This window comes from Clarias gariepinus, chromosome 21, assembly GCF_024256425.1.
Source record: "Clarias gariepinus isolate MV-2021 ecotype Netherlands chromosome 21, CGAR_prim_01v2, whole genome shotgun sequence".
NCBI lineage: Eukaryota > Metazoa > Chordata > Actinopteri > Siluriformes > Clariidae > Clarias > Clarias gariepinus.
In genome coordinates this window covers 27,642,489-27,669,695 of record NC_071120.1, presented here as the reverse complement: position 1 = coordinate 27,669,695, position 27,207 = coordinate 27,642,489, and the positions used below count along the sequence as shown (strand labels likewise).

At 39.7% G+C, this 27,207-nt stretch overlaps 1 protein-coding gene across 3 annotated transcripts; it reads right to left on the bottom strand.

Moving 5' to 3' along the window:
• Positions 1–1,849: 1,849 nt before the first annotated feature.
• add2 (adducin 2 (beta)) lies at positions 1,850–25,271 on the bottom strand. Of its 3 annotated transcripts, XM_053481072.1 has the most exons (15): positions 25,025–25,271; positions 18,821–19,077; positions 14,889–15,021; positions 13,084–13,235; positions 12,220–12,300; positions 11,709–11,858; positions 9,696–9,839; positions 9,522–9,620; positions 9,259–9,435; positions 8,825–9,067; positions 8,108–8,224; positions 7,140–7,226; positions 5,685–5,811; positions 4,109–4,204; positions 1,850–2,797 (listed from the first exon to the last, which is right to left on the bottom strand). In XM_053481072.1, exons 2-15 carry the CDS (start codon positions 18,971–18,973, stop codon positions 2,529–2,531), a joined length of 2,028 nt encoding a protein of 675 aa, XP_053337047.1. In that variant the 5' UTR covers positions 18,974–19,077; positions 25,025–25,271; the 3' UTR covers positions 1,850–2,528. The 3 variants fall into 3 exon arrangements, with proteins under 3 accessions (XP_053337047.1, XP_053337049.1, XP_053337050.1); XM_053481074.1 differs by lacking the exon at positions 4,109–4,204; XM_053481075.1 differs by lacking the exons at positions 18,821–19,077; positions 25,025–25,271 and adding an exon at positions 15,335–15,426.
• Between the last annotated feature and the right edge of the window lie 1,936 nt (positions 25,272–27,207).

Below are 27,207 nucleotides of genomic sequence, written 5' to 3'. Positions count from 1 at the left end.
AGAACATAATAGCTTTAAAAGCAAATTACTTCATATGAACATTTACATACTTATGATAAGTGGAAAAACTTACATCTGCATTTAATTATTTTGTTTAACCAAAGTTAGTTCAGTTTTATTTTTTAAAAGTTGTATATATATATAACTGTTTATAGGTCTTAGGCACCATATTATATGATGTTCTAATTTTGTTATATATGTTTATCATGTTGCATAATTATGTACAAAATCATTCAGAATTTCCATATATAACTTAAAAATAAATAAATAAATAACAAAAATGTAAAGAAAGAAATATAAATATAAAGACAGACCAGTTTTCTGATGGAAAAAAAAAAAAAAAAAAACGTACACTCCTGGTATTCTATAAAAATAGAAAAGTGTGAGTTTGACAAAGTTATCAGATGAACTCATATTCCCCAGCAAGCTCAGTAAAACCTGACAACTGTTTTACTTATAAAACTGCACAAATCTGTGTCTAACACTCCTAATTTTAAGCAATGAGTTTTCACTTCAAATATTGACTGTTTATTTTATTACTCTTTATTGCTCTGCATAGAAGTTTCTTTCATGTAAAAATGTTTTCAAAAGCATATTTTGCTTATGCCATATTTTTGTATGTGCCCAAGGCTTTTGCACAGTATTATAAATAAAACAGCTGTTTTACAGTAGGATTTTTTGTTTCCATCATATAATAATTATTATAAAAATTTCTATTTGTCGAATGTATATAATTATAAGAACTATTATGAATGTAACATTTTCCCCATTTTAATTCTATTACAGTTTGTTTTCACTCATGAAGACTGAAGATTTACCCTAACTTTAAAAATGATGGTTATGTCCTTTGTTGTAGTGACTACAGTAAGTCAAAAGAAGACCAGGGCGCCAATATTTGAATCTTAATGAAAGTATAAACCGTCAGTATTTTTATTGGTGAATATAAATTTATTTATATTATTATTACAAGCAGTGTGCATAAATACTGAATAATATTATGAGATTAAACTCAAACACTAGAGAAGTATTATAGTGAAGTATTCTGATAAATACTCTTTCTGCAGAAAAACAACAACAAAAACAAATGAGAAACCATGATAAGAATAAAACAAATCTAAAGCACTTGTTCTGATGTTAGGATCATGTCAGAAAATAAGATTAAAGCAGATTTATACATTATATTGAATAGACCAATGTTTTGTTCCCATTGACTCAAAACTAAAATACGACCCATTAAGGAGGGATATAAAACAATACAAACAAACAAGAGAGATCGGCTGCTTAATTTATTGTTTGAGTCTAATCTGGACTTTTATCTGAAACATGGTTCCTCATCTTTGAGAATTTCAGATTAAATTCAAATTTGTGTCTTGTGTATAGAATTATAAACTGCTTGGCTCCTCCTCTATGAGGTGACTGTTAACTCTTTATCCATTAGATGTCACTTAGGGGACTTCACGAGTTAAAATAAAAAATTAAGCTGAATAAAGAATTTCCAGAAGATTTAAAGGGCTTGTGACACTGAGTTCTTAACAAAACTACTACTTTGTTTTCTGATTAGTTTATGGTATAATATGTCTTGTTGTTCTTGGTTATTTGTCTGGTGTTGTTTCTTTTCATTGTGATTATATTCTTTAGTATTAATTAGTATTCTTCTGATGCAGTAAGGGTCTTTTAATGTTTTAATGCTCCAAACTAATACAATACATCTAATGGCAGCATTTATGTTTAATATTGAACATGGACCTTTCAAATAAAAATACTGAAATAAATAAATGAATGTGACATTAAGCAGAATTCCCTAAAGAGCAAAAAAAAAAAAAAAAACACACAATAGCGCAGGCTGAAATTCTTTTCAACAATTTTTTAATGATTGGTACAACCTAGCATTCAGGCTATCACTTTACATTCTAACATGACACTGACTCAGACCAGCACACATACACCAAAAGGCAATTAAATCAGAGTTACTGATCATAAAAATAATTACAACTGCGAAAGAAAAATCGTTGATTGTATAAAATAAAACTCAGAAAGCCGGATGTCTGAGTGCTGTTTTAAAGTTGGGCTTTTTTTTTCTTTGCATATACAAGCCAAAGTCATGTTTATTTGGTGTTTTTTTTAATTGTTTATTCTATTCATAATCACGTGAGGTGTGAAAGGCTGAACAGGAAGTCGGTAAAACTGACACATCATTGGATTATACAAGCACTTGTGCAATATAACTATCAGTGAACAATCCGAATCAACAAAGTGCTGAGTTCATGCCGGGTTCTTGCTCGTTGCTCGTGCGATACAGGTGTGATACAAGTTTAAAATGTGTGTGAAGAGCTCGATTTTTTGTTACGTCAGAGGGGGTTAGTCAGATTATGGTGAGAATTAGCTTGTTAAAAACAATCATCTGAAAATGCTTCATGGACAAACAGATGGATACACACTGTTTTAATCGAGTGTTTGTGTTACTGGAACGGTAGATGTGTGTGTATGTGTGTGTGTATAAGTAAGTATAAATGTGTTGGAGTGTGAGCTCAAGCCTCAGCCTTCTCCTTCTGCTTCTTGCTCTTCTTCAGGAAGGACGGCGCTTTGAACTTCTTCTTCTTCTTGAACGGGGATTTGGAGGGCGAGCCCTCGGGGGTGGTGCCTGGAGGCTTGGTGGGCAGGGCGGTAGGCGGGACCACCGAGCTTTCTGATGTGTCACTGGTGGAGAGAGCTTTTAATCCTTTCTCCAGTTCTTCCTGCTGCTTCGCGTCCTCCTCCTTCCCGTTCGGGACGACGTCCGTAGTTTTCCCGTCCATCTCTGTCCCCAAGAAGAGGTGGTGTAAGGGTTAAACGAGTAGTTTATCGATTGAATAATTGATTGATTGACTGATTTATTGCATATCGTTGCATATCAGTGAGAAACTTTGAATTAAACATTTCAGTGTTTTGTTGCAATGTTTTTTTTTCTCTCTTGGTGAAGCTACTAAGCTGAGCCAAAAGGACAGAGCTGTAGTATTGCGGAAATTCCATGCAACACACAAAATGTTATTTATACATTTATAAAATATTTTTTATGCTCAAGCTATTTTTGTAATTTCTACACAGACTTGGTGGGGATTTGTTTTACTTTTTCTATCAGTGTGGAAACATTTTACGAGGACATTTTCAGCAAACACTGAACATTTACGGCTGAACGTACGGCTGAAAAAAGCGTTCTGGATAAACAGTAAAAAACTGATTGTGAAGTGCTTAAAATAAAAAATAAAAAACATCTTGTCTTTTTGTTTGGTTAATAAAATGGTTTTGAATTCTGTTAGTAAAAACGGGATGAAAAGTCTTTTACCATGACACAACATGAAATCAGTACACGGTGGCACGTCACATGATCCAAAAACGAAAGTATTTCTCTTTGTTCATGTGTCAAGTGTTTGACCTCCAAAAAGGTTTTTAAATTTTTACATGCCGGGGAAATTAGCCAACACAATGTTACACTGTATGTAATAAGCGTGTATACTGTACGGTGGCCGTGAAGTGCAAAACAAATGAACGAAACTGAAAACAAAATAAATTCAAAAACAAAATAACAAAACCAAAAACAAAACAACAAATTAGTTTTGGGTTTTGTTATTTTGTTTTCAGTTTTGTTAATTTGTTTTGCACTTCAGGGCCATCGTAATTATATCTGGCAACGCACAATATTGGACAGTGTATTTTCAGCTGCTTTTTTTTGTTTCTTCATCAATTTGTCTCACTTAACTAATTTATTGTTATAACTGTTAACAATAAGAAAACATAATTATAATTAATTATTAATTGCTTAATAATTGTTAACATGTTCAGTTAAACGTGTGAAATCTCCAACCCCAAAGATACCATGAATAAAAAATCAATTCAAGGTAAATTCGAATTAAAACCCAAACATTAAATATGATGATACCCTTGACACTGTCCGATAGAAAAGGGTTTCTAGTTGGAATCATTATGAGGATCAATCAGCTCACTAGCCCCGCCCACATTTGAAATTATTTAGAAACCCCTAATCCATAGTGTCATTAGTAAGCGCATGCTGTGAGTGTGTTGAAAAGGTGTGTGAGGTGTGAGGGTGAGGTGTACTGGTGCGAGGGCTCACCTGAGGCAGGTGGTTTGGTGGGGGAGGGCACTTTTGTGGGAGAAGAAGCGGGGGGAGGAGTCCCCGTATCGTTCATCACCTCCTCCCCACCTGACACTGAGGACATGGGGGTGACACGGGACGGGAAGGAGAGTTAGGAGAGTAATTAGTGAGTTAAAATAGTGAGACAGGGCAGAGGGTGTGTTAGGACAGAGATCTGTGTGTAAAGCTCGCAAACCTTAACATTAGAAAGTAGTTAATGATTCGGGAATGTTAACGAGTTATAGTTCAACAGGAACAGAATTGATTAACACTAAGATTCATCACAGCTGTAAACATGAAATATACAGTGCATCATTTCCAATTTACTTCAGCGGATCAGCTAAGACAAGTGTGATGTCTAAAGTTTGTTAGTTTCGTACCACAATAATGGCGCTAACAAGCTAACCAGGACGTGTAAACCCTAGTTCAGCAAACTTTCCAAAGACAGTTTCCCTCGGTAACACTATGTGTATATACAGTAGAGTTAAGAACCTGTCTCCTGATAAATCAGTTTTTGCACACACACACAGAATGTAATACAAGATCAGGAGACACACAAAGCATAACTTTAAACGACCAGCCTTACGGATCCCTTAAAGCTGATTATCGGGGCCTCCGAGTGGCGCAGTGGTAATGCGCTCGCCCTATCATCCGGAGATCGCTGGTTCGAACCCCGGGTGATGCCGTTTTCCTCTCACAGCCGGAGGCACAGAGAGAGCTGATTGGCCGGGCTCTCTCAGGGGGGCGGGATGAGAGGTATTTGGGCTCCCGCATTAATCACGGCTCTACAGCCAATCAGGGGCGTCTGTAAGCTCGCGCACGCGGAAGGGGCGGCTAGCGCTTTCCTCCGAGTGTGTTACTCCGCCCCTAACGGTGCGTGAGCGAGCAGTTCGAAAAGATGCGGTCGGCTCGCGTCACGTGGTTCGGAGGAAACACGGGATAGCTTTCGCCCTCCCGACTGAGTGGTTGTGGTAGCCTTAATGTGGGAGCCCCCTGGTGACGGGGAGGAATTGGCCATGACTAGATTGGGGAGAAAATCGAAAAAAGAATTGGACAGGACTAAATTTATAAAAAAAAAAAAAAAAAAAAAAAAAAGCTGATTATCAACTAAATTTGGTTAATTTGTGAACCCAAGGGTGTGATTACTTTTTCACACTGGGCCAGTTGGCATTGGACAACATTTTATTTCTAATAAATGAGATAATCCTTTAAAAACAAATGTATTTTGTGTCTCCCAACAAGTTTTCATATATTATATTTGTTTAAAGAACTAAAATAATTACACATTTATAAAACAAAGAAATTAATTAAAAAGTCATTTTTGTGAAAGTGATCACGTGCAAAAGTATCAGGCTGATTAATCAATCATTCTTATCTAATTTGCTTAATACCGAGAAAATCTCTAATTGAGTGACAAACATATAAAAAAAAAAATCGACGTTTGCTTCTTGTTTTGTTGCTTGCTAGCGTGAACGAGTGACAGGTTTGGCTAACAATGTGCAACATGCAGTGTGTGTTGTGGGATGACGAGGCGTCCGTGGTGTACAGGTCGTACCATCCTCAGTGAGCTGCTTGCGCTGGACTTCTTTGCGATAATCCTCCAGCGCCTGATCCGTCAGCTCATTGAACGGATTCGGGGGTTCCGGCTCAGGGGTCGAAGGGGGCTCCAACTTCTCTGGAGACTGTGGTGAGATGCACACACACATGCATAAACACACACATACATGTACACACAAACACAACCAAGTCAGATTTGTTATTGGAAAGTTGCGACTCTTTTAGTAATAAAAGCTGGGACACCCTCCGTCCTTCAGTCTGAACAATCGCTATGCTTCATCAAGTCAACGTGAGCATAAACAGTACACAGAATGCACCTGAGATAATTAGGGAAGGTAATTATTAATCGCTTATGGATAAATCTAATTAAAGAATTTAACCATTTAAGGAATTATTAATTGTTCGTTTGTGTTTTGCGTCTTATTTCTCACATGCAGATTATCGCTGGCGATGGTCAATATTAGGCAGTGTATTTTTAGAAGCTTCACTTTTTTTTTCTTTCTTCTTTTTTTAAAAAGCTTTTTGGGCTTCATTAATTTGTCTCACATAACTAATTTACAAGTTATTATTATAGTAATAACTGTTCGAATAAAACTTAAACCGCAAAACAAATAATTGTTACCACTCATGGTCTATCCCGCTTTATCCTGTATTTTGGGTCGCAGGGGGCCTGGAGCCTATACCAGGAGGCTTAGGGGGACACCTTGGACAGGGTGCCAATCCATCGCAGGGCACATACACACATACACACATACACACACTCATTCATACACTATGGTCAGTTAGACTGTCGGAGGAAACCCACCAAGCACAGGGAGAACATGCAAACTCCATGCACACAGAGCCGGGAATCGACCCTGGACCCTGGAGGTGCACAGCGACAGTACTAACCACTACACCACCGTGCCGCCTTAATTGTTATCATTTATTATTAATTGATTATTGATTGTGAACATGTTCAACTCTTGGTTAAGATAAATGTGTTTGAAATCTGCATCACTAAAGATAACATGAACTAAAGGTGAATATAATTATCGGTTACATTAAATCCCAATCATTAAATATGAAGATACCATTGACACCATTGAGAAAAGCGTTGCTAACCAGAATCATTAACGTTACCGTTGATTGAGTTAACATGAGTGTGAGATCAGGAGCCACTCACACATGATAAGGGAAGATTTACTGAATGAGAATTATACTGAGAATAATTAATCACACCATCAATGGACGTAACAAAAGTGTATACAGAGTTATGTCAAAACAAGAAACTGCTTGTGTGTGTGTGTGTGTTCTCTCTGTGCTTGTGGGTTCTCCAGTTTCCTCCCACCTTCTGATAAACCTGACCGGTTGGCTGATGACTCAAAACAGCCCCCAGGCTCCTACCGGCTCCTACACACCTACGGCTGTTCTATTCTGCCTCCTACATCATGAATGTTAGATGGTTTAGTACCGGTGGGCTGTTCTCTGTGATCACGCTGGCTAATAACTGAGACTGTGGTCCTGCTGTCTTCATGTCCTGGCGGTTCTGCTGTCGGATCTGAAACAAGGACAAAACAGACAAAAGAATATAGGAGTATTATCAAATTCTACAGGGAGCTAAAATAAATTGCACCACAACACTGCTCAGATTCTCCAACCCATCTGAGCAGAAGCTATTTATGCAAATCGAGGGTTTATATTAACGCGCTTGTTCTAATACGTTATTGTTTAGGTTTTTTTTCATAATTAAAAAAATATATAATTTCCTTAAGATTTTTTCCCTAATTTAGTTGTAGCCAATTCCCACCCCTCAATAGGCCACGCCTCCATCAAGGCTACGACTACCAACCAGCGAGGACGATGACTATCACGCTATTTCTCTGACCGCATCATTTCGATCTTGTCGCTCATTCACCGTAGGGAGTGGTGTAACACACTTGGAGGACAGCACTCTCTACTCTTGACACGTGTGAGCTCACAGACACCCGTGATTGGCTGTAAAGGACATTAGAGTGCCTCCCTCTGAGAGGACTCGGTCAATCAGCTCTCTCTAGGCTACAGCATCCGATCTCCAGAGGATAGAGCGAGATTGTTATCGCTGTGCATCTCCAGGTACGTTGTGGGAGATTTTTAGTCTTCCACTTGTTAATGTTACCTGATTATAAAACATTAAACAAAAGTTGTATCTCTAGTCAACGGAACCAATAAATGACTCAAAATTCACTTCTTAGTCAGTTTTCAACGTTCAGATGGGTCTCCAGTGCGCGCGCTCAAACCAAAAACAGGAAAACATGAGAACAGGAACTAATTTCCACATTAAATTCTGTGTGTTTTATGTTTACTTTGTTACCTTTTCAATGTTGTTCATGTTAAAGGTGAATGAATATTAAAGTGTCTTTTTTAAAAATTGTGTTATGTAAACCTGTCACCTCACTGTACCTTATTCCTCGTCTCCAGGACCTCCTGAGGGTTGGTGAAGAGAGGAACGAACTGGTTGGGGTTCTCGATTTTGATGGCTGTGCCTCCGGTTTGAGCTACCTCGTCGGTGCGCAGCCACTGAAAGCGAGAGGAGCGAACAGGGTCAGAGGTGAAGTGTATGAGTAAACGAGGTGAATAATGAAATCATGACTATTAAACAGGTAGAGAGGATCAGGGAGAGAGGATCAGCCAGAGGGCAGCAGAGACACTGCAGCAGTCGGTTTCATAATCCTGAAATATCTCCACTGCATTGCAGAGGGACGGAGAGAGAGAGAGGTGGAGAGAGGGGGAGAAAGAGAGAGAGAAAAAAGGTATTTCCAATAAGCACTGGGTATCATTATTATATGAGACAGACAGACATTACAAGTTAGAAAGAGAGAGAGGGAAACAGTGGGAGGAAAAAAAATAATAGAAAGATAGATACTTTCAGTAAGTGAACACTACGGCTGGGTGCGAATGATCTAATTTAATAAAATGTTTGAGTTTAATACCCGTGTTTAATTTTTATAACAAACTCGGCTTCTTAGATCTTAATTTTTTCCTCCTTCGCGGTGTTAAATGCTTTATTCCTGTACACACACTGATATAATATCTTTATCGCGGCACCCAGCCCTAGTAAACACCGCTGAATCCCACATGATTGCGCCCGAGTGTCGTGGAAGCCGGTGTTGTTCTGACCGTGGTGCGGTGCCCGGGGCTCGTCTGGTCCTGGTTGACCTTTTGGTACGTGTTCGGAGTGTTCAGCCATCGCGTTTTCTCCAGCTGCTGTTTGTGGGTGTGAGGTTGAGGTCGCGTCTGCACCCGCTTCCCCTCTGCGTCGAAGCTGAAGGAGGTGACGGTGGCGGGAACCTCCACCTCTCGGCGGGTCCTGGAGCGCTCCAGGAGGACGGGAAAGCGGTAGGCGTATCCTGTTCGGTAACCCTGAACACACGGGTCAGCTCAGGTTACAGCACAGAGCTGACACATCAACATCCACTATGTGTGTTTCAAATGATCTTTGTAGTATTGTCACGGCACTAAAGGAAGCTAGTGCTGATGCTAAATTATTAGTGGGATTAATAATAATAAAAATGATGATAATATTAGTGCTAATAATATATGCAGTCTCTGACCAGGTTGTCGAGAGTCCTCATGAGCGCCTCGAACTCGTGCTCTCCGAGCCGAGTCTTGTGCATGGGACCGAACGTGGACCCGGCCCAGCCCACGGTGCCAGTGGAGATCGGTCTGTGCACGGTCCGGTCCAGCATGATCAGGTTCTCCTCTCCTCCGGCGCAGCACAATGCTGAAACCTACAACATCGCATATTTCTATTACCTACACGCACACACACACACATCTCTATGTAGTCTAAAGTAATACTTGTATGAACTCCTACCTGAATCTGACAGGCTGTCTGGATGTGGTAGATGCTGTAGAAAGCCTCCTCTACTGATTCTCCCAGAGCCACGAAGCCGTGGTTCCTCAGGACAAGAACCTTAAAACCCATTACATTTTAGTGTGTCTGTGAGCGTGCGTGTGCTAACGATGATGATGACTGAGTGTTTATCACCTTGCACGTAGGCCCGAGACTCTTCTGCAGGTCCACTCTGTCCTCCTCCTCCTCCATCACGCCGTTGTAGTCGTAATACGCCACGTCGCCCACCAGCAAAGCCTCATGGGACAGCGACAGGAGGCCGCACTTCATGGCCGACACCTGGATTAAACAGATCACAGGTCAGGTGCTAAAGATTCATGTGTAGAGGGGTTTTACACAAATTAACGCTAATGCTGCGAAGCTAAACTGGTAGCCGTGAGCAGGATATCCGTGTCAGCATTATCTTAAAAAAAAACAAACATAAACCTCACTTTCTTTACATGCCGATCCATTCTTGTTTTGTTTGCCAGTGTAGATAATTTTGCTAGTTTAAAGAGTTTATTTCTTGTAGTGCTGCAACGACGGAAATTTTATCTTAGCACCCGCAAAACAATAATAACAATAACGCATCAATATTTTCTAAAATAATTTTTAGCACTCTACCATTATAGTTAAATCTGCTTAGAGACGCAGCCAAGAGTTACAGGTAGCTAATGGCGTTCTTCATGACGTAATGATACGCTCAGATACAGGTGGAGATACAGTTTAGATATTATTAGTCGTCCACATGCAGGTGGGAAAAAATGAAAAACAAGTAGTTAGTGAATGGTTTAGGGTTAAGCCATTGAACCTAACATCAGGGAAATTAAAACCTGAGCAAGTGATGACTGACATAGGCGTGGTCTGCTAAAGATCACTAGATAATGATAGATAGTGCTTTATGATAATAAAAATTTATTTAACTTTTTATATATTGATTTTAATGAATATTGCTTTTTGAATATTGATTGTCAGTCATCGATCAAAACGTTTAATTTGTCTGTGTGTCTTTGCATTAGTTTGTATAAATGAGTCTAATTTTATTTTTATATGTGTGTATTTATCAAACCGGCAACAATACATCACCCTGAAAGATTCACACTCCACAACAACAACAATCAACCATGGGGTCCCCCAGGGATCTGTGCTTGGCCCCCTTCTCTTCACCATATACATGCTCCCTCTAGGACAAATTATCCGCTCTCATGGACTCAGTTTTCATTGTTACGCTGACGACATACAACTGTACATCAGCACCAAACCCTCTGCCCAACTCCCCCCAATGCCTCTTGTCCACTGCTTGCAAGATATTAAAACCTGGATGACCACCAATCTTCTCAAACTAAATAGCAGCAAAACAGAGCTCATGGTGGTGGCAGAGGCACCACTACTAAGGAAGGTTGGGGACCTCCACCTAGATGTGAATGGCTGTTCCATGACTCCATCCCCTGAAGTCTGCAATCTGGGCATCATCCTGGATCCTACTCTATCATTTCAGTCTTACATCAAAAGAATTACCAAATCTGCCTTCTATCACCTAAGGAATATCTCCAGACTCAGGCCCTCACTCTCTGTTCAGTAAGAGAGACCCTCATCCACTCTTTCATCTCCTCCTGTCTGGACTATTGCAATGCCATCTTGTCAGGTCTGCCAAACAAAGCCCTGAATAGACTGCAATACGTCCAGAATGCTGCTGCACGGATTCTAACAGGCACTAGGCCCTGGCACCACATCCTTCCCATTCTCAAACAGCTTCACTGGCTCCCCATCAAATTCCGCATCAGTTACAAAGTCCTCCTCCTCACCTACAAAGCTCTCCATGGACTGGCTCCCAACTACCTTACTGACCTCCTCCACCCCAACACCCAGCTGATCGTCCCCCACAGCAGACTCAAGACCTTTGGCGACAGAGCCTCTAATGAAGCTACCCCTTCATGTCCAATGTGCCCCCTCACTACCCCTGTTCAAAAAGTATCTCAAAACACATCTCTTCACAGAGGCCCTTGGCCTCTAGTCCCCCCCCCCACTTATATGCTTACATTACACACGCCTCATACTGTAAAGCGACCTTGGGTATTTTGAAAGGTGCTATATAAAACTGAGATATTATTATTATTATTATTATTATTATTATGTGTGTGTGTGTGTGTGTGCGCATGTGTGTCGTACAGCAGCTGTAGCCGGGGTGTGGAGGTGTAGTAGGCAGCGGACATCGGGTCGGGCGGAGTAAATGGCCGAGTGCAGGCTGAAGGCAGAAACGTCCACTCCTAATGTAGTGCTGCCCTGATCAATCACATCACCCAGGATATTCACCTTCACCTACACACACACACACACACACACACACACACATCATCATCATCATCATCATTCATTGATCCAAATATAGCTACTCTGGTGTAGGGCGAGTTTAATTTTGGAAGCTATTACAGCCAGACTACAGTGTACAGGAGACAATGTCTTAAAAATGAGCTCATGCATATTTTATCCTCCACATCTCCACTTATAATGAAACTATAATTCAGACCCGGCTGAAATTAATCTGCCCAATAATAGACTAAAAATAGAACAGCCAAGTAAAATGAAACCTAGGAGTAAATAAATATTGAATCATTTTTTTTATTCATATCTACTTGGTGACCGTCATGACCTCCATTCTGTATAAAATAAAGACTCTCACCAGGTTAGAGGCGGTGACCTCGCCGTAGGTCAGGCCGTCAGGTAGAACCAGGAAGTGCTCCTGCTCTTTACTGATACGCATCTACAGACGGAGCAGACAGCCAGAGACATTTTAGACATGGTACATTTTAGAGAAGTGTTTCCTATAGCTGCCTACATGACTGTTCTGTCACTTGATGTCAGTAAAAGTCTGTGAATATATCCATCCTCTATACAGGGCTCAGGTTGCAGTGTGAAGGATGGACTGTGAGCTAGGATGTGGTGACTGTCTAGTGTGTAAGGAATAGTGTCTCGGGAAGTATGTACTGCGGGGTGTAGAGTGTAAGGTTAAGTGTGAAGTGTGTAACGTATTGTGTGTAGTGTGGTGTGTAGGGTGCTATGGGTTAAAGAGTAGGGTATAAGGTGTAGGGTTTATAGTGTACTGAGCAGGATATAGGACTCAGCATGATATACTGATTAGGGTATATGTAGGATACAGTGTGTAGTGCGCAGTAAGTAGGGTATAGTGTCCAGGGTGTGAGGTATGATGTGTAAGTGTGTAGAGTGTAGTATGTAGGGTGTAAGGTATAGTGTGTAAGTGTGGACGGAAAAAGGTGTAATGTGTAAGTGTGTAGATTGCAGTGTGTAAATGTGTAGGGTATAGGGTGTAGTGTATTGTGTGTAAATGTGTAAAGTGTAAGATGTAGTGTGTAAGTGTGTAGGGTGTCAGGTATAGTGAGTAAATGTGTAGAGTGTAAGTGTGTGGGGTGCAGGTTATAGGACATAGGGGATAGTGTGCAAGTGAGTAGGGTTTAGGATGTAGTGTCTAAGTGTGTAGGGTGTAGTGTGTAAATGTGAAGGTGTAGTGTATAAGTGTAGGGCGCACCGTGAGCCGGGTCGTAGTGAGCTGAGTCCAGCCATACAGATCGAACAGGCGGTGAACACTCGCCAACTTACAGCGCATTAGCCGCTCCCCCTTCACCATGGCAACCCCATCCCAGCCATGCAGGTCATTAATGGGCGTTACCATGGTCATAGCTGGAGAGAGAGAGAGAGAGAGAGTGAGAGAGAGCGAGTGAGAGAGAGAGAGTGAAAGAGAGAGAGGGTGTGTGTAAAAAAAGTTTTAATAAGAAGTGAGAGAAGAAGGAGGAATGGATTACAAGCGAAGAGAGGGGGATAATCTGAGAAATAAAAATTGCAGACAGAGAGAGAGAGAGAAAGAGAAAGGGGGAGGGAAAGATAAATACAGAGAGGAATAAAGAGATAAAATTAGAAAGGAGAGAGAGAGAGAGAGAGAAGACAGGAAAATTAGATTAGATACAGTATAGTACAGAGAAACAGGACGAAAGGAACGAGAGAACAAAAGACATGAAAATAAATAAGGAAGCAAGGAGAGAGAGAGAGAGAGAGAGAGAGATAATGATTAAGAAAAGAATAAGAGAAAAAAAGAACGATAAAGATATCAAGAGAGAGTGAAGTAAATGAGAAAGGTGTTGTGTGAATGAGAGTAAACAGGTCATGCTAATGGTTAGCTGAGAGCATGAAGTCGAGCGTTACAGTAAGGTGTACACCGCTTACAGCACTGCAGTCAGAATCGAGTTCCTCACAGGTTTACTCATTTACCTCCTCAGGGAAAGATTTCTGCGCACTGAGTTATGACTGACTGAGCAACACTCACTAATCTTCTATGGTAATCTGCAGTGTTAATGCTAATGTAAACTAGCATTTATCACCTAAAAATATTCTAATGGAAGCACCTGCGTCATCTTTTACACCAAACACAAGAGAGTTTCTGAGGAGAAAAACTGCATCTCTTTATGATTTTCCTCTCATTCTGACCTCTAAAACACGCCCAGTGTCAGCTAGTTTTAGCTAGTGTTGGACCATGTCGGCTCGTCTTAGCTAACATTGGTTAAAACTAGCTAATGCTAGAGGAGCGCTCTCCTTTAGGGAAGGACCAGTGGGACCAGTGGGAATTTGGAAAGGGTGAATACACTGTTAAAAGAAAGTGGATGAGAAAGAATTCGTATTTTCGTAAAAAAGGATTTAAACCGAAAGGAAGATGAGGGAGAGCAAGACCAGAAGGTGGTCACTCCGTCACTCACATTGGTTTGTTAGTTATCGTATCAAAACAAGCTAGCTCAGACTTTAGAATGTTCCAGAATATTCCAGAAAAATGGCAATTAACTTCCCACTGAGGGACTTTAACGAGAGGGCTTTACTACTGAACTGGGCAGAGCTTCAGCAACATATCGGAAAGTGTGTACGTGTACGTGTGTGTGTGTGTGTGTGTGTGTGTCTACTGTTAATCACTTCATCAACCACGCCCTTTTAAACACATCTAAACACATTTATAAGAAGGAAAACAAGAGAGAGTAAATGTATTAAGAACAAGTAAACTTGTAATAAACAAAAAAAAAATACAAACAAACCAAAAAATCTGACAGAATACTATTCCCAACAAAATAATTTGCACATACATAACTTTCTACTAACGAAAAGTGACTCTTCCAGTTCAGTTACAGGTGAATGAGTAAAACTAAACGACTGTACCGCAACCAGCCACTAGATGGCCTCGGAGCCATTGTGGCTTCACTTTTACACTAATACAGTATTTACAGTACAATCACTACATATACTGTGTGTGTGTGTGTGTGTGTGTGTGTGTGTGTGTGCGTGTCTTTTGCTCACAGGAAGGCAGTGCAGCAGGAGAGCCATGAGAGGCCATGAAGTCAGCGATCTGCGTGAGAGCCCACAGACTGGATGAGCTCCCGCCTTTCTTCATCTGCTCCTGAATCAGCATGTCCAACTCCTCACGAAACGACTGCACACACGCACACACACATGTGTATAAACACAAATGCAAATACACTAAAGAAAGAAAGAAAAAAATTACACCCACTATTTTAGCAAAGAACACACACACACACACACACACACATACTCAACAAACACAACACAAACAAGTTGACACTTACCCTCATCTATCTACACACATTCAAAGACACACACACACACACACACACACACACACACACATACTCAACAAACACAGCACAAACAAGTTGACACTTACCCTCATCTATCTACACACATTCAAAGACACACACACACACACACACACACACACAGGGTACCTCTTAGTAGAGCCTGCAGTAATTCCTGCATATAAAAGTTCTCTCCCTCTCTTTCCACTCTAGCGACAGCTACGCCAACATGCTGATAGTATAACTGATTTCCCTCCCACACTCTCTCTCTCTCTTTCTTTCTCTCTCTCTCTCACACACACACACTATCTCTCTCTCTCTCCTTCTCTATCTCTTTCACACAGCTTGTTCAAGGTGGGAATATTGCACCATCATTGCGCCTTGGCATTCAGTGTAAAAGGCACAGATACAGACTTGAGGTTGTTGTTGTTGTGCCTCTAAGCCGGGAGCGGTGGCGGTCACTGGGGCGAGATGAGATCTGTGTAAAAGGGGACAGCCCTGATTACGGGAAGTGGAGTCCGACATTTTTATGTGTTTGATGTGTGAGACATGTCTCCAGAGGTTTAGACGACAGTAAACAGTTAACAGCTAACCCAATGATATCTTGTATAGAGTAGATCAGACCACAGATATCTCATATAGAGTAGATCAGACCACATATATTTTACAGACGGTAGATCTGACCATGGATAGCTTACACAAAGTAGGTCAGACCGCAGACAACTTATATAGAGTAGATCAGAACACATATACAGTGAGGTCAATAAGTATTTGATCACCCTGTGATTTTGCAAGTTCCCTTACTTAGAAATCATGGACGGTCTACAATTTTTAGCATAGGTGCATTTCCACTGTGAGAGACAGAATCTAAAAAGAAAAATCCAGAAATCACACTGTATGATTTTTTTTATTTATTTATTTGTGAATTACTGTGTCAAATAAGTATTTGATCACTTGAATCAAAAAATTTTAATATTTGGTACAGAAGCCTTTGTTAACAATTACAGAGGTCAAACGGTTCCTGTAGTTCTTCACCAGGTTTGCACACACTGCAGGAGGGATTTTGGCCCACTCCTCCATACAGATCTTCTCTAGATCTGTCAGGTTTCGGGGCTTTGCACATGGGCAGTTTGGACATGGGTTGGACAAGTTTGGACATGGGCTGACTTAAACAGGGGAACCTTCCATGCGATGAAAGATTTTAAACCATGACGTCTTAGTGTATTACTGATGGTATCTTTGGAAACGATGGTCCCAGCTCTCTTCACGACATTGACCAGCTCCTCCCGTGTAGTTCTGGGCTGATTCTTCACCATTCTTAGCATCATTGATACCCCATGTATCTACTTAGACTTTGGCTGATTGTGGGGTGCACAGGTGTCTTTATGACGGCTAACGACCTCAAACAGGTGCTACTAATTTAGAATCATGAGCAGAGTGTAGCTGGACTATTTAAAAGCAGGTCTTTGAGGGTCAGAAATCTGGCTGATAAGCAAGTGATCCAATACTTATTTGACACAGTAATTCACCAATAATTTGTTTAAAAATCATACAATGTGATTTCCGGATTTTTCTTTTTTAGATTCTGTCTCTCACAGTGGAAATGCACCTACGCTGAAAACTGTAGACCCTCCATGATTTCTCAGTAAGAGAACTTGCAAAATCACAGGATGATCAAATACTTATTGACCTCACTGTATATATTTTATGGAGCAGATCAGAACCCAGGTCTTTTAAAGATTAGGTTAGAAAGATATATTTTATAGAACAGATCAGAAGGCGGATATCTTATATTTAATAGATCAGACCACAGATCTCTTACACAGAGTAGATCAGATTGCAGATATCTTAAATAGAATAGATCAGACTGTTGATGTCTCATGTAGAGTAGATTAGACCACTGATACCTTATATAGAGATCAGATCACAGATATCTTGTGTAGCATCGATCAGAACCCAGATATCGTATATTGTATAGAGTACATTAGAACACAAAACTTTTACAGCGTAGATCAGACTGCAGATATCTTATATAGAGCAGATCAGACATACCCACTGCACTTGAATAGTACGTCAATAAGTGAGATTGAGTCTGATTAGCAGTCTTTAAAATATTTACTAGTGACGGCACTAAGCTCGTACAGCATTAATATCTGTGAGGAATCTTCATCTGACAGAACATTGTGGTGACGTTAGGAAAGTGTTGGTATTGAGTTGTTTTTGAAAGTTAGAACCACGTTGATGAAATGACATCAGAACAACGTTGACTATATGGTGGGATAACGAATGGCCCAAACACAACGCTGCAAAAATGACTTCAAAACTATATTAATACCAAACTGATGGACTCAAACTTCAGCTGCTGCAGCAAATAACGGTATGTTTATCCCTGGACCACTTGGGAACATAATGCTAGCTAACGTGTGTGTATAAGAATAAGTATTACAAAAAATACAGAACAACATCAGCAAGTAGCCAAGTGGTACAAAAACTCGCTAATCATCTGAGATGTGTTCCGTGTAAGTGGACGTGATGTAGTGTATTACAGTAGAGTGATGTAGGAGCTAAGACACTTGGTAATATGAAAATATTTCGGAAAGAAAATGAACATGAGATAAAACATTACATCACTAAGAGCTGCGTAAGATGAGGTACACGCACTGTGTGTGTGTGGGAAGCTGTTGTGTCCGTTGAAATTCTAAACCCGGATATTTAAAAAGCCAGGGATGTCGTGTGAATCAGCATGAAGCTCCACACTTCTGTTGGTTCATGAAAAACATAATCGTTATTAACGTTATGAAACGTTATTATTCTAACTTTACTAAAATCGCTTATCCAGTGTGAGGGTTCCTGTCGGGAAAACCGTGCGATGTTAAAAACCTCTTTTTACCACACATCCCACTTTATGCATTAGGATCGGTTACAGTCGTAAAAGCACACACTGAGGCGGCTTAATGCCGGGTCTCTGGGTCCTGTGAAGGATCTTACAGTAGAAACTTTATAGCATCATCTCTCTACTAAGTGTTTACTCTCTCTCTCTCTCTCTCTCTCTCTCACACACACACACACACACACACACACACACACACACACACACACACACACACACACAGTTTGCTTCAGTTTCTCCTTGTATCCTTCTTTGACACCCTTTATCTGTCACTCTTACTATCCATTCTCTCTCTCTCTCTCTGACAGACTGTTTAATATACTTTCTAGCCCTAATGCACATTTCTAAGCTCTTTCTGTCTCTCTCTCTCCCTCTGTGTTGCTCTCCATCTGTCTCTCTCTATCTCCCCCTGTATCTGTTGCACTTACTAATGCACTCCTGTTCTCAATTTCTCTCTAATGCACTGTGTATGTGTGTGTGTCTGTGTCTGTGTGTGTGTGTGTGTAGCTGTGAGAGGTGATTCAGGACAGATTATGGCTAAGCTGTAGAGCTAATCATATCGTTGGGAACCTAATGAGAGGGAAGGAGAGAAAGAGAAGGAGAGAGGGATGGGAGTGGGTCAGTAGGGTGTAAGGAGTAAAATTAGGATAGCGTTCACATGACTGTGTGTGCATGTACAGTACGTGTACTTTTTGTACAGCCTCTTTCTCACACGCACATACACACACACGCACACACACACTCACGGGGCTCTTCAGAAGGCTGGAGATGCGAGTCTTTGAGCTGCTGGTTGGTGTGACCTGCTCCGGCGGCGACTGAACCGCGTCCATCACCACGCACTCTCCGTCCACCGGGCTGTGCTGCGCCGACATGTCTTTAGGAGTGGGAGACCGGCTCATCTTCTCTTACAGAGACAGAGAGAGAGAGAGAGAGAGAAAGAGAGAGACAAAGAGAGAGAGAGAGAGAGAGAGAGAGAGACGCAGGGCGGGACCGGAGCACACAGCTAGAGAAAGAGAAGAAGAGATCAGTGGTGATGAGTGAAACCTGATCTGTAGTGTAATTCCACTCTATAGACACTGACGGCTCCACCGTGAGCAGAATCACAGGACTGGGGTCAGGACACAGGCCCAGTTTATTAACTTTCTGTAACAGCGGCTCAGACGGTAACGTGGGTTTATATTAATACATTATCGTTTCCATAGCGACAGCTCATTAACAGGGACGTGTAATCTTTAAATCCTGCCCCTTGTGTTGTTCTTTAAGAGTATATAGTAAAATAATCAACTTCATGGTAATAACAGGAGGTCCTCCGCTTTATCACATCATGCTATCGCTGGTTAGTTTCTTTCAACAGGACAACACCAGGTGTTTATTCCTCACAAACAGCATACTGTATTTAAACTTCAAACCACAAGTAGGGTGAGCGGCCATATCTCAAGAACCCCACGGCTTAAACAGGAGCCTTTTTCCACCATTGTGCTCAGACAAAGCCATGGATCTGTGCTTCACAATTTTCCCAGGAATTGTCTGTTTGTTTATTAATATCATTCTGCAAATAGTATATTAAATATTTAAAAACAGTATTAATTATTGAATTTACTGACGTAGTACAGGTATTGATTTAATCCAAAAAAAAATGTAAAGAGAAATCAGAATGTGACATGGAGTAGGTAACATTTCTAAACAATTGACACACACACACACACGCACACACACACATACACACATACACACACACACACACACACACACACCCACACGCTTGCACGCGTTTACAGGCAATCCTGTGGAGAAGAGATAAGACTTTTCACCCACACACCCACACTTGTCTAACACTAATGATCTCAGTCAACACACACACACACTCTACTGGCAGCCAGTCTTTAACTCATGGTCATGTTCACGCCAAGCCTTGTGTTTTTACTCGTGTCTCTTTTTGACGTGATGTCTTTCCTTTAGTTACGCTTTAACAGGAAAACTCTGTGTTTTTAAGCTGTGTGCAAGTTTTTCTATTAATAAAAAGATTTTTTCTAAATAATTTCTGTCACTGTATAGGTGCCCCACATGGCCTCTGGACTGTTTAATCCTTAACAAAAGTTTTTTTTTTTTTTTTTTTTTGTCAAATACAGTATTTTTTATGCGAAAATGCTTGAAAAAAGGTTAAAAGATTAAACATTAAAGTTATGGTAATTATTTACTGGAAAGTTAATAAAAGGATTAATCATCCAACCAGAAAAAAAACAGAATAAAAAAAACAATAGATTAGTCTACTATTCAAAATAAATAACCAAGTAAATAACCAATAGATTAATTAATTAACTTCACTAACTTTCTTGAATGTTAAATGAAATTAATAAATTAAATAGCTTATATATCTTAATACCCCAATATTAATGCACAACATAGCTTAACTTTATTAATTTTATTATATCTTATAACAAAGACATTTGATCTTCCAGGTATAATGTTTCATCTTTTTATCCTAATCTATAGTCATAAAATTATGCCAATAAAAAAAGCAGGAAAGGATACATTTTATATATAAATCAATAAAACCCACAGGCCCAGTGATGACTCCAGTCTTTCAGCAGCTTATGTCCATTTAGCAAGTGAGTGCTGATCTGACTTTGAGTCGCCAAAGTGAAATCGTATGCAGAACACCCTAAACCTCTAGCTGCAATTTCATATTAAATGTTATGATTTCTCGGATTGTGATTATTGACTGCAAATCTGTGATGATGATGATGATGATGATGGTCTTTGTTGCAGAGAGGGCTCAGCTGCTCCGTGCACTCGCCTCTCTCTGGGGAGAACTTTAACGACTGGAGCCAGTCTGCAGTCGCCAGCAGGTTCTCTCACTGCACTCGAGTCGGGAACAGATTACAACATAAATCCGCTATAAGCACTTGAAGTTAATGTACCAACAACAACAAATACAGAAACCAATAAAATGAGGAAATCCTGAAAACTGTTACAAAGCTCTGAAACTGGAGACTCCTTCCATAAACACTATATAAATCATAACATGTTTTTGTTTAATACTACGTCCGCTGTGCACATTCCTGTGCATGAGCTCTTTTAATAGAAATAATAATGTATAAGAACGATCAAATTAATATGAACCTGCTACCTTCAGCACTGCTAATCCGCAAAGCTAATGGATCTTCTGATCAATTAAAATCCTAAACTTATATCGTAAAAAGTTTGCCCTTGTCAGATGATGAAATGAAAAAAAAAAGTTGATGTTTTGGTGTCTGAAAAGAGCTTTACGTTAAAGCTATAAGGCTAATGCTGCTAACAAACAATTGAAGTTACCGGTTTAGCATTAGCTTCATCCCCCAAGACAATCTTGCACTTCAGTAATAATTGTACGGTTATACGTCCTGATATGGAAGTAATTTATTAGATAAAACCACACAAATTTTCTTGTTTAAACTTTAGGCCACACCCCTTCTAAGGCACATCCGGACTTTCAGAGAGCCATTAACCCAGAGCCACGCCCCCTTATTCTTAAGTGTGACGCTTTACCACACTCTTGCACTTCCTGCTTGTCCACAAAGCGGTACATGAGAGCAGGAAAGTGTGCAGAGTATCGATCCGCTAAAAAGGAAAAGATCGGACTGGCCGGATGTGAAGTCTTTCCCACGCTTTTATAACGCTTTTAGAGGGAACGCATCATCGCATAACTGACGCTTAGGATGATCTGATCTCCTATAATCACCCCTAAAGCTCCACGGGCTGCAAATCAAATCCAACCTGCTTTCATAAAACTGCAGTAATTTCCTTTTTTATTATTCTATAGTACAGTGGCATCAAAAAATACACCCCCCCCCAATTCAGCAAGTTTAGCGTTAATCAGGCCAGGGTGTGGCAGGTGAAATTTAACTCGGCTTTCCAAAAAATCACAGTTCATTCATGATTCACTTTTTCACATAGGGCAAGGTAGGTTTGGACAGATTTTTTTCCCTTAGAAATAAAATCATTTAAAAACTGCATTTTGTATTTACCTCGGATTATCTTTGTGTAATATAAGCATTTGTTTGATGATCATTTAAATGTGACAAATATAAAAAATATATACTTTTCGGAATACAAATACTTTTTCACTGCACTGTAAAAACAACACATTTTAGTCCACATGGAGTGTTGTTCACAGAGTGTGAGAGACGTTTGTGCTGAACAGCAGTGGGGTTAAAAACAACAACATACCGAGCAAGTCGATTAATTCCGACTGCTTAATTCACTCGTTCATCTCACAGACTTTAGAAAATGAGACAGATGGGAAAAGGTTACACATCACGCACACACACACACACACAAATCATCTCTGTGTACCCTGCAAGGAGGGGGACGTCATGCCTACCACCCAACGTCTCCCTGAGGACAGACTAACAAACAGCGTGGGCGTCTTGGTTGGGGAGAGAAAAGAAGAAGCAACTGGGAGAAAATCAGTGCATCAGAGAGCAGTTTCTTGTGCGAGATAATATCAGAAACAAAACGAACAAGTGAAGCAAATCAAAGCATGATATCCAAGATATAAAGATGCTTTGTTACTTTAAAGATACATCAGTGCTCTTTATGATCTTAGATTACCATTTTGTACCAATTTCTGTACTCATGCTACATCCACTGGTTTTATGGTCACTAACAATAGATGGATGGATGAATGGATGGATGGATGAATGGATAAATAGATAAAGCACAATTGAAAGTGAATATGCTGGAATTCTGGTAAGGTTTCTTTAGGTTATATTATCATCTCTAAATGACTAATTTGTAAATTTATCATATGGCGCCATGTACAACATTAACATTATCTTCACATCCTATTAGCTGGCCACCTGTTGGAACAATTGGAAAACATTTCATTGTTGGGTGAAAAGCAACTTCAGTTCCTGTCGCAATGTCTAGCATCAGGTCTTCTCGTCAATCTTGTCTCAATGATATTTCTCACAGCATCTATTTCCAGACCAAAACCACTTAAATACACAACATACCACAACCATGAACTCCATCAGCTGGGTTACATGCACTTACTGTAAGGAATCTAATAAAGACGAATCTCTCTGCATGAGTCAGGTTTCTATAACACTTTTACTCTGTACACTTCCCAGGAGCGAGACGGAGACCCGCCATTTTAAACACAAGTAACTAAGACTTAGCGTTTTAGCTCATGCACATGAACAATTTGAAGTTTAAGAATAAGTTTAGCTGTTAAGCAATTAAACTTATTTAATTGAAGTTTAGACTTTTATAGTTTTGTAGATATGACCTTCTCACAACCCTGCTCTTCTGCAACATTTTTTCCTCGTCTTTTTGAATGTTTTTGGATGACACTGATTAGTTATAGCAGCATGTCAATCAATAGGCCACACCCCTAGTTCATTATAGAATGCAAAAGAAGATACTGTTAATAAATTGTGAGTTTACTATATCATTAATCTAATTATCATTGACCAATTATTGACCGTGACTGTTTCCAGCAACTAATCACTGATCACCAGCAATCAATTACTGATAACCAATGACCAATCTATAATAACCACTGTTCCCAAAAATCACTAAACATCTTTGTTCCTAATAACCCTGAAAATCCTGATCATGTTCCCCAAGGTCCAATCAATGATCAGTACTGTTCCAGAGAACTTAACACCATGGGAACCTCTGTTCAACTAATGCACCTCTTTCCTCTTTACAGGTAACAAACAGTCAAAAAAAATGCCTTTATTTCCTTTTGCACTGGTTTATTTTGTTTATATATAAGTTTTAAAATAATTTGTACATTATAAGCTGGTAGTTTGAGCTGCTTTGCGTCCTCCTTCTCCATGCAACACGTTTTAATACACAAAAGATTAATTTACCACAGACCCGATGAATTCATTCCCACAGTTTGTCTGTAACCCTCTGAAGGTGGGTTAGTCTGTGTTTCAGAGTGCACTACTGTAAGTATATACCCCATAACTCTTCCCACCCCCTTACTGAAGCACAGTGTGAAATTTAATATGTAACACAAATTAAATAAAAGCTAAAACATCCAATAAATCAAATCAGGCCTCATTTGGTTAGCATGAGGCTAATCGAGGGTGATTTCGTGGCCCACGCGCGGCTGCCTAGCAACTGTCAGGGCGCGTGCTGATGCCAACATCAGCACCAGCACAACGCGCGCGCGCGCCTTGCGCGGAACAAATATTTGAAAATATTTAAATTAAATACACGTTTAACGGTTAACTCGCTGTAACGGATTTTTTTTTCTCGTTGTGGTAACGGATGTTTATTCAGCATTATAACGGCGATGTATGGGCTCGTCCCAAACCACAGGGAAAGCCACGTCCCAATCCGCGCTGTACCATGACCTATTAGAAGGACTAGCACCTATTTGTTGTTTCTGTTCTATGTGTTACTCGTTTATCAAAACATTACGTCATCAGTGGTCTCTTGGGTCACCATGGTTACGATCTGAAGTTGCACACTAGAGCTATTTAAGGGGCCTAAGGGAGGATAGTATTCGGTTTGGGACGAGGCCCATTATGGATTTGTATAAAGCAATACCAAGTATCAAGGGCTGTGCTTAAAATTAAATGCCCCTGCAGTGCCCTTAATGCCAGCTAAACTGCATCAATATGGTTAGAATTATAAATATACCAAAATCTAAGTATGTATGACGAATAAACGAATATAAAACATGTGTATTAATATAGATAATAATATTAATATAAATATTAATAATATAGATCTATATTATAATATCTGATTGTTTAGTTTATATCCACAGGACAGACAGACAAAAAAACAAGGCCGTGCCCAAACATACACACTCACAATTCAACCTCATAATAATCACAATTAGAAATAAAAATATCATCATAATAACCATCATCTTTAATAAGCACCAGGGATTCATTTTATTCCTGTTAGAGAATGAAAGGCAGAGAAGTAAAGGCGGATCTTACCTTACAGCATCCTCTCTCCGGTTTGGCCTTTGTGTGTGTGTGTGTGTGTAATTCGGTCTCACATGCAGCCCAGAGCACCGAACACACCAAACACAACACAAACCCAATCAAAGCCAGGAAGCGAACCCCAGTCCCTGTTCTCCCCCTTCCTGGTGGGACTCGAGCTTCTTCCCGTTAATGCTTTAGAGAGAGAGCGAGCGCGCGCGCATCCCTCTGTGGACCAGCTCACTGCCGCGCCTCAGCTTTAGCTTCACATCATCACTCAACATCCTCTACGAGTCACTTCACTGAGTCGACTCCTCATAATCGATTCTGATTCACCCCAACTGATTGATTCACTGGGGAAAATCTGAATCACCTGAACCACAATGCACCAATTTTTTTCTTGCATGCTATATTTAAACAATCTTCTTTAAACAAAACTACGGTGGCCGTGAAGTGCAAAACGAAATAACAAAAACAAAACAACAAAACCCAAACAAAATAACAAATTAGTTTTTTTTTTTTTTTATTTTGTTTTGGGTTTTGATATTTTGTTTTTAGATTAGTTATTTTGTTTTCCATTTAGTTAATTTGTTTTTAAATTAGTTATTTTGTTTTCCATTTAGTTAATTTGGTTTTGAATGTGTTATTTTGTTTTTTGGTTGCTATTTTGTTTTATTTTGTTTTTAAATTAGTTATTTTGTTTTCCATTTAGTTAATTTGGTTTTGAATGTGTTATTTTGTTTTTTGGTTGCTATTTTGTTTTGTTATTTTGTTTTTAAATTAGTTATTTTGTTTTCCATTTAGTTAATTTGGTTTTGAATTTGTTATTTTGTTTTTGGTTGCTATTTTTTTGGGGGGTTGCTATTTTGTTTTTAAATTAGTTATTTTGTTTTCCATTTAGTTAATTTGGTTTTGAACTTATTTTGTTTTGGGTTTTGTTATTTTTTTTAGTTTTGTTGTTTTCAGTTTTGTTCATTTGTTTTGCACTTTAGGGCCACCGTACAAAACCTTTTCTAAATATACTCCTACATTAAGTAAATATTTCTCATGTTAATTCTGTATAACTGCAGGGCCTCAAAAATGTAGCAGTTTTGACCAGATTTCAATGTGTTATTAGTTGTTATGGGGGCGGGGCTAGCTCTGTGGTTAAAGTGTTGGACTACTAATCAGGAGGTCCCTGATTCGAGCCCCTTGAGGCTCGTTGAGTTGGCATAAGTAACTGCCACAGAAACGATTGTACACGATCCATTGTCCGATGTATTTAGCAGTTCAAGTGGAACTGCAAAATGGACTTCTTATGGCTTTCTCTTCACCACTCTTCCATAAAGACCAGACCTGTGGCATGCATGACTAATAATAGTTGTCCTGTGGACAGGTTCTCCCACCTGAGCTGCTGATCTTTGCAGCTCCTAGGGTTACCTTGGTCTGCTTCTCCGATTAATGCTCTCCTCGCCCGACCTGTCAGTTTAGGTGAATGTCCATTTTTTGGTAGGTTTGCAGTTTTGCCGCACTCATTCCATCTTTGGATGATGGGTTAACCAGCGCACCATGAGATGTTCATAGCTTGGGATATTTTTTAATAACCTAACCCAGCTTTAAACTTCTCCATAACTTTATCTCTGACCTGTCTGGTGTGTTTCTTGGGCTTCATGATGCTGTTTGTTCACTAGTGTGCTCTAACAAACCTCTGAGGGCTTTACAGAACAGCTGTATTTATACTGAGATTAAATGACACACAGGTGAACTCTATTTACTAATTAGAATAGGACTCTATTTACTTCTGTAGGCAATTAGTTCCACTGGATTTTAGTTAGGGGTATCAGAGTAAAGGTGGTGGAATACAAATGCACACCACATGCAGATTTTCCTTCCACTTCACAATGATGTACCACTGTGTTGGTCCATCATATAAAATCCCAATAAAATATATTGATGTCGGCGGTTGTAATGTGACAAAATGCGGAAAGGTTCAAGAGGTATGAATACTTTTGCAAGGCACTGTATGAACACGAACCTATGTATGTGACATGAAAAGGAAGTTTAGTGCTACAAGTGCTTATAATGCTTTAAGTGCATCCAAGTGCATCAGCTTCTTGAGGGATAAACACATTATGAAATGTCCGATTCAAGTAATTGACATACACATTAATTTGTTCTTTTAAAATAGACAAACAATTAGGAACAGATAAAATAAATCA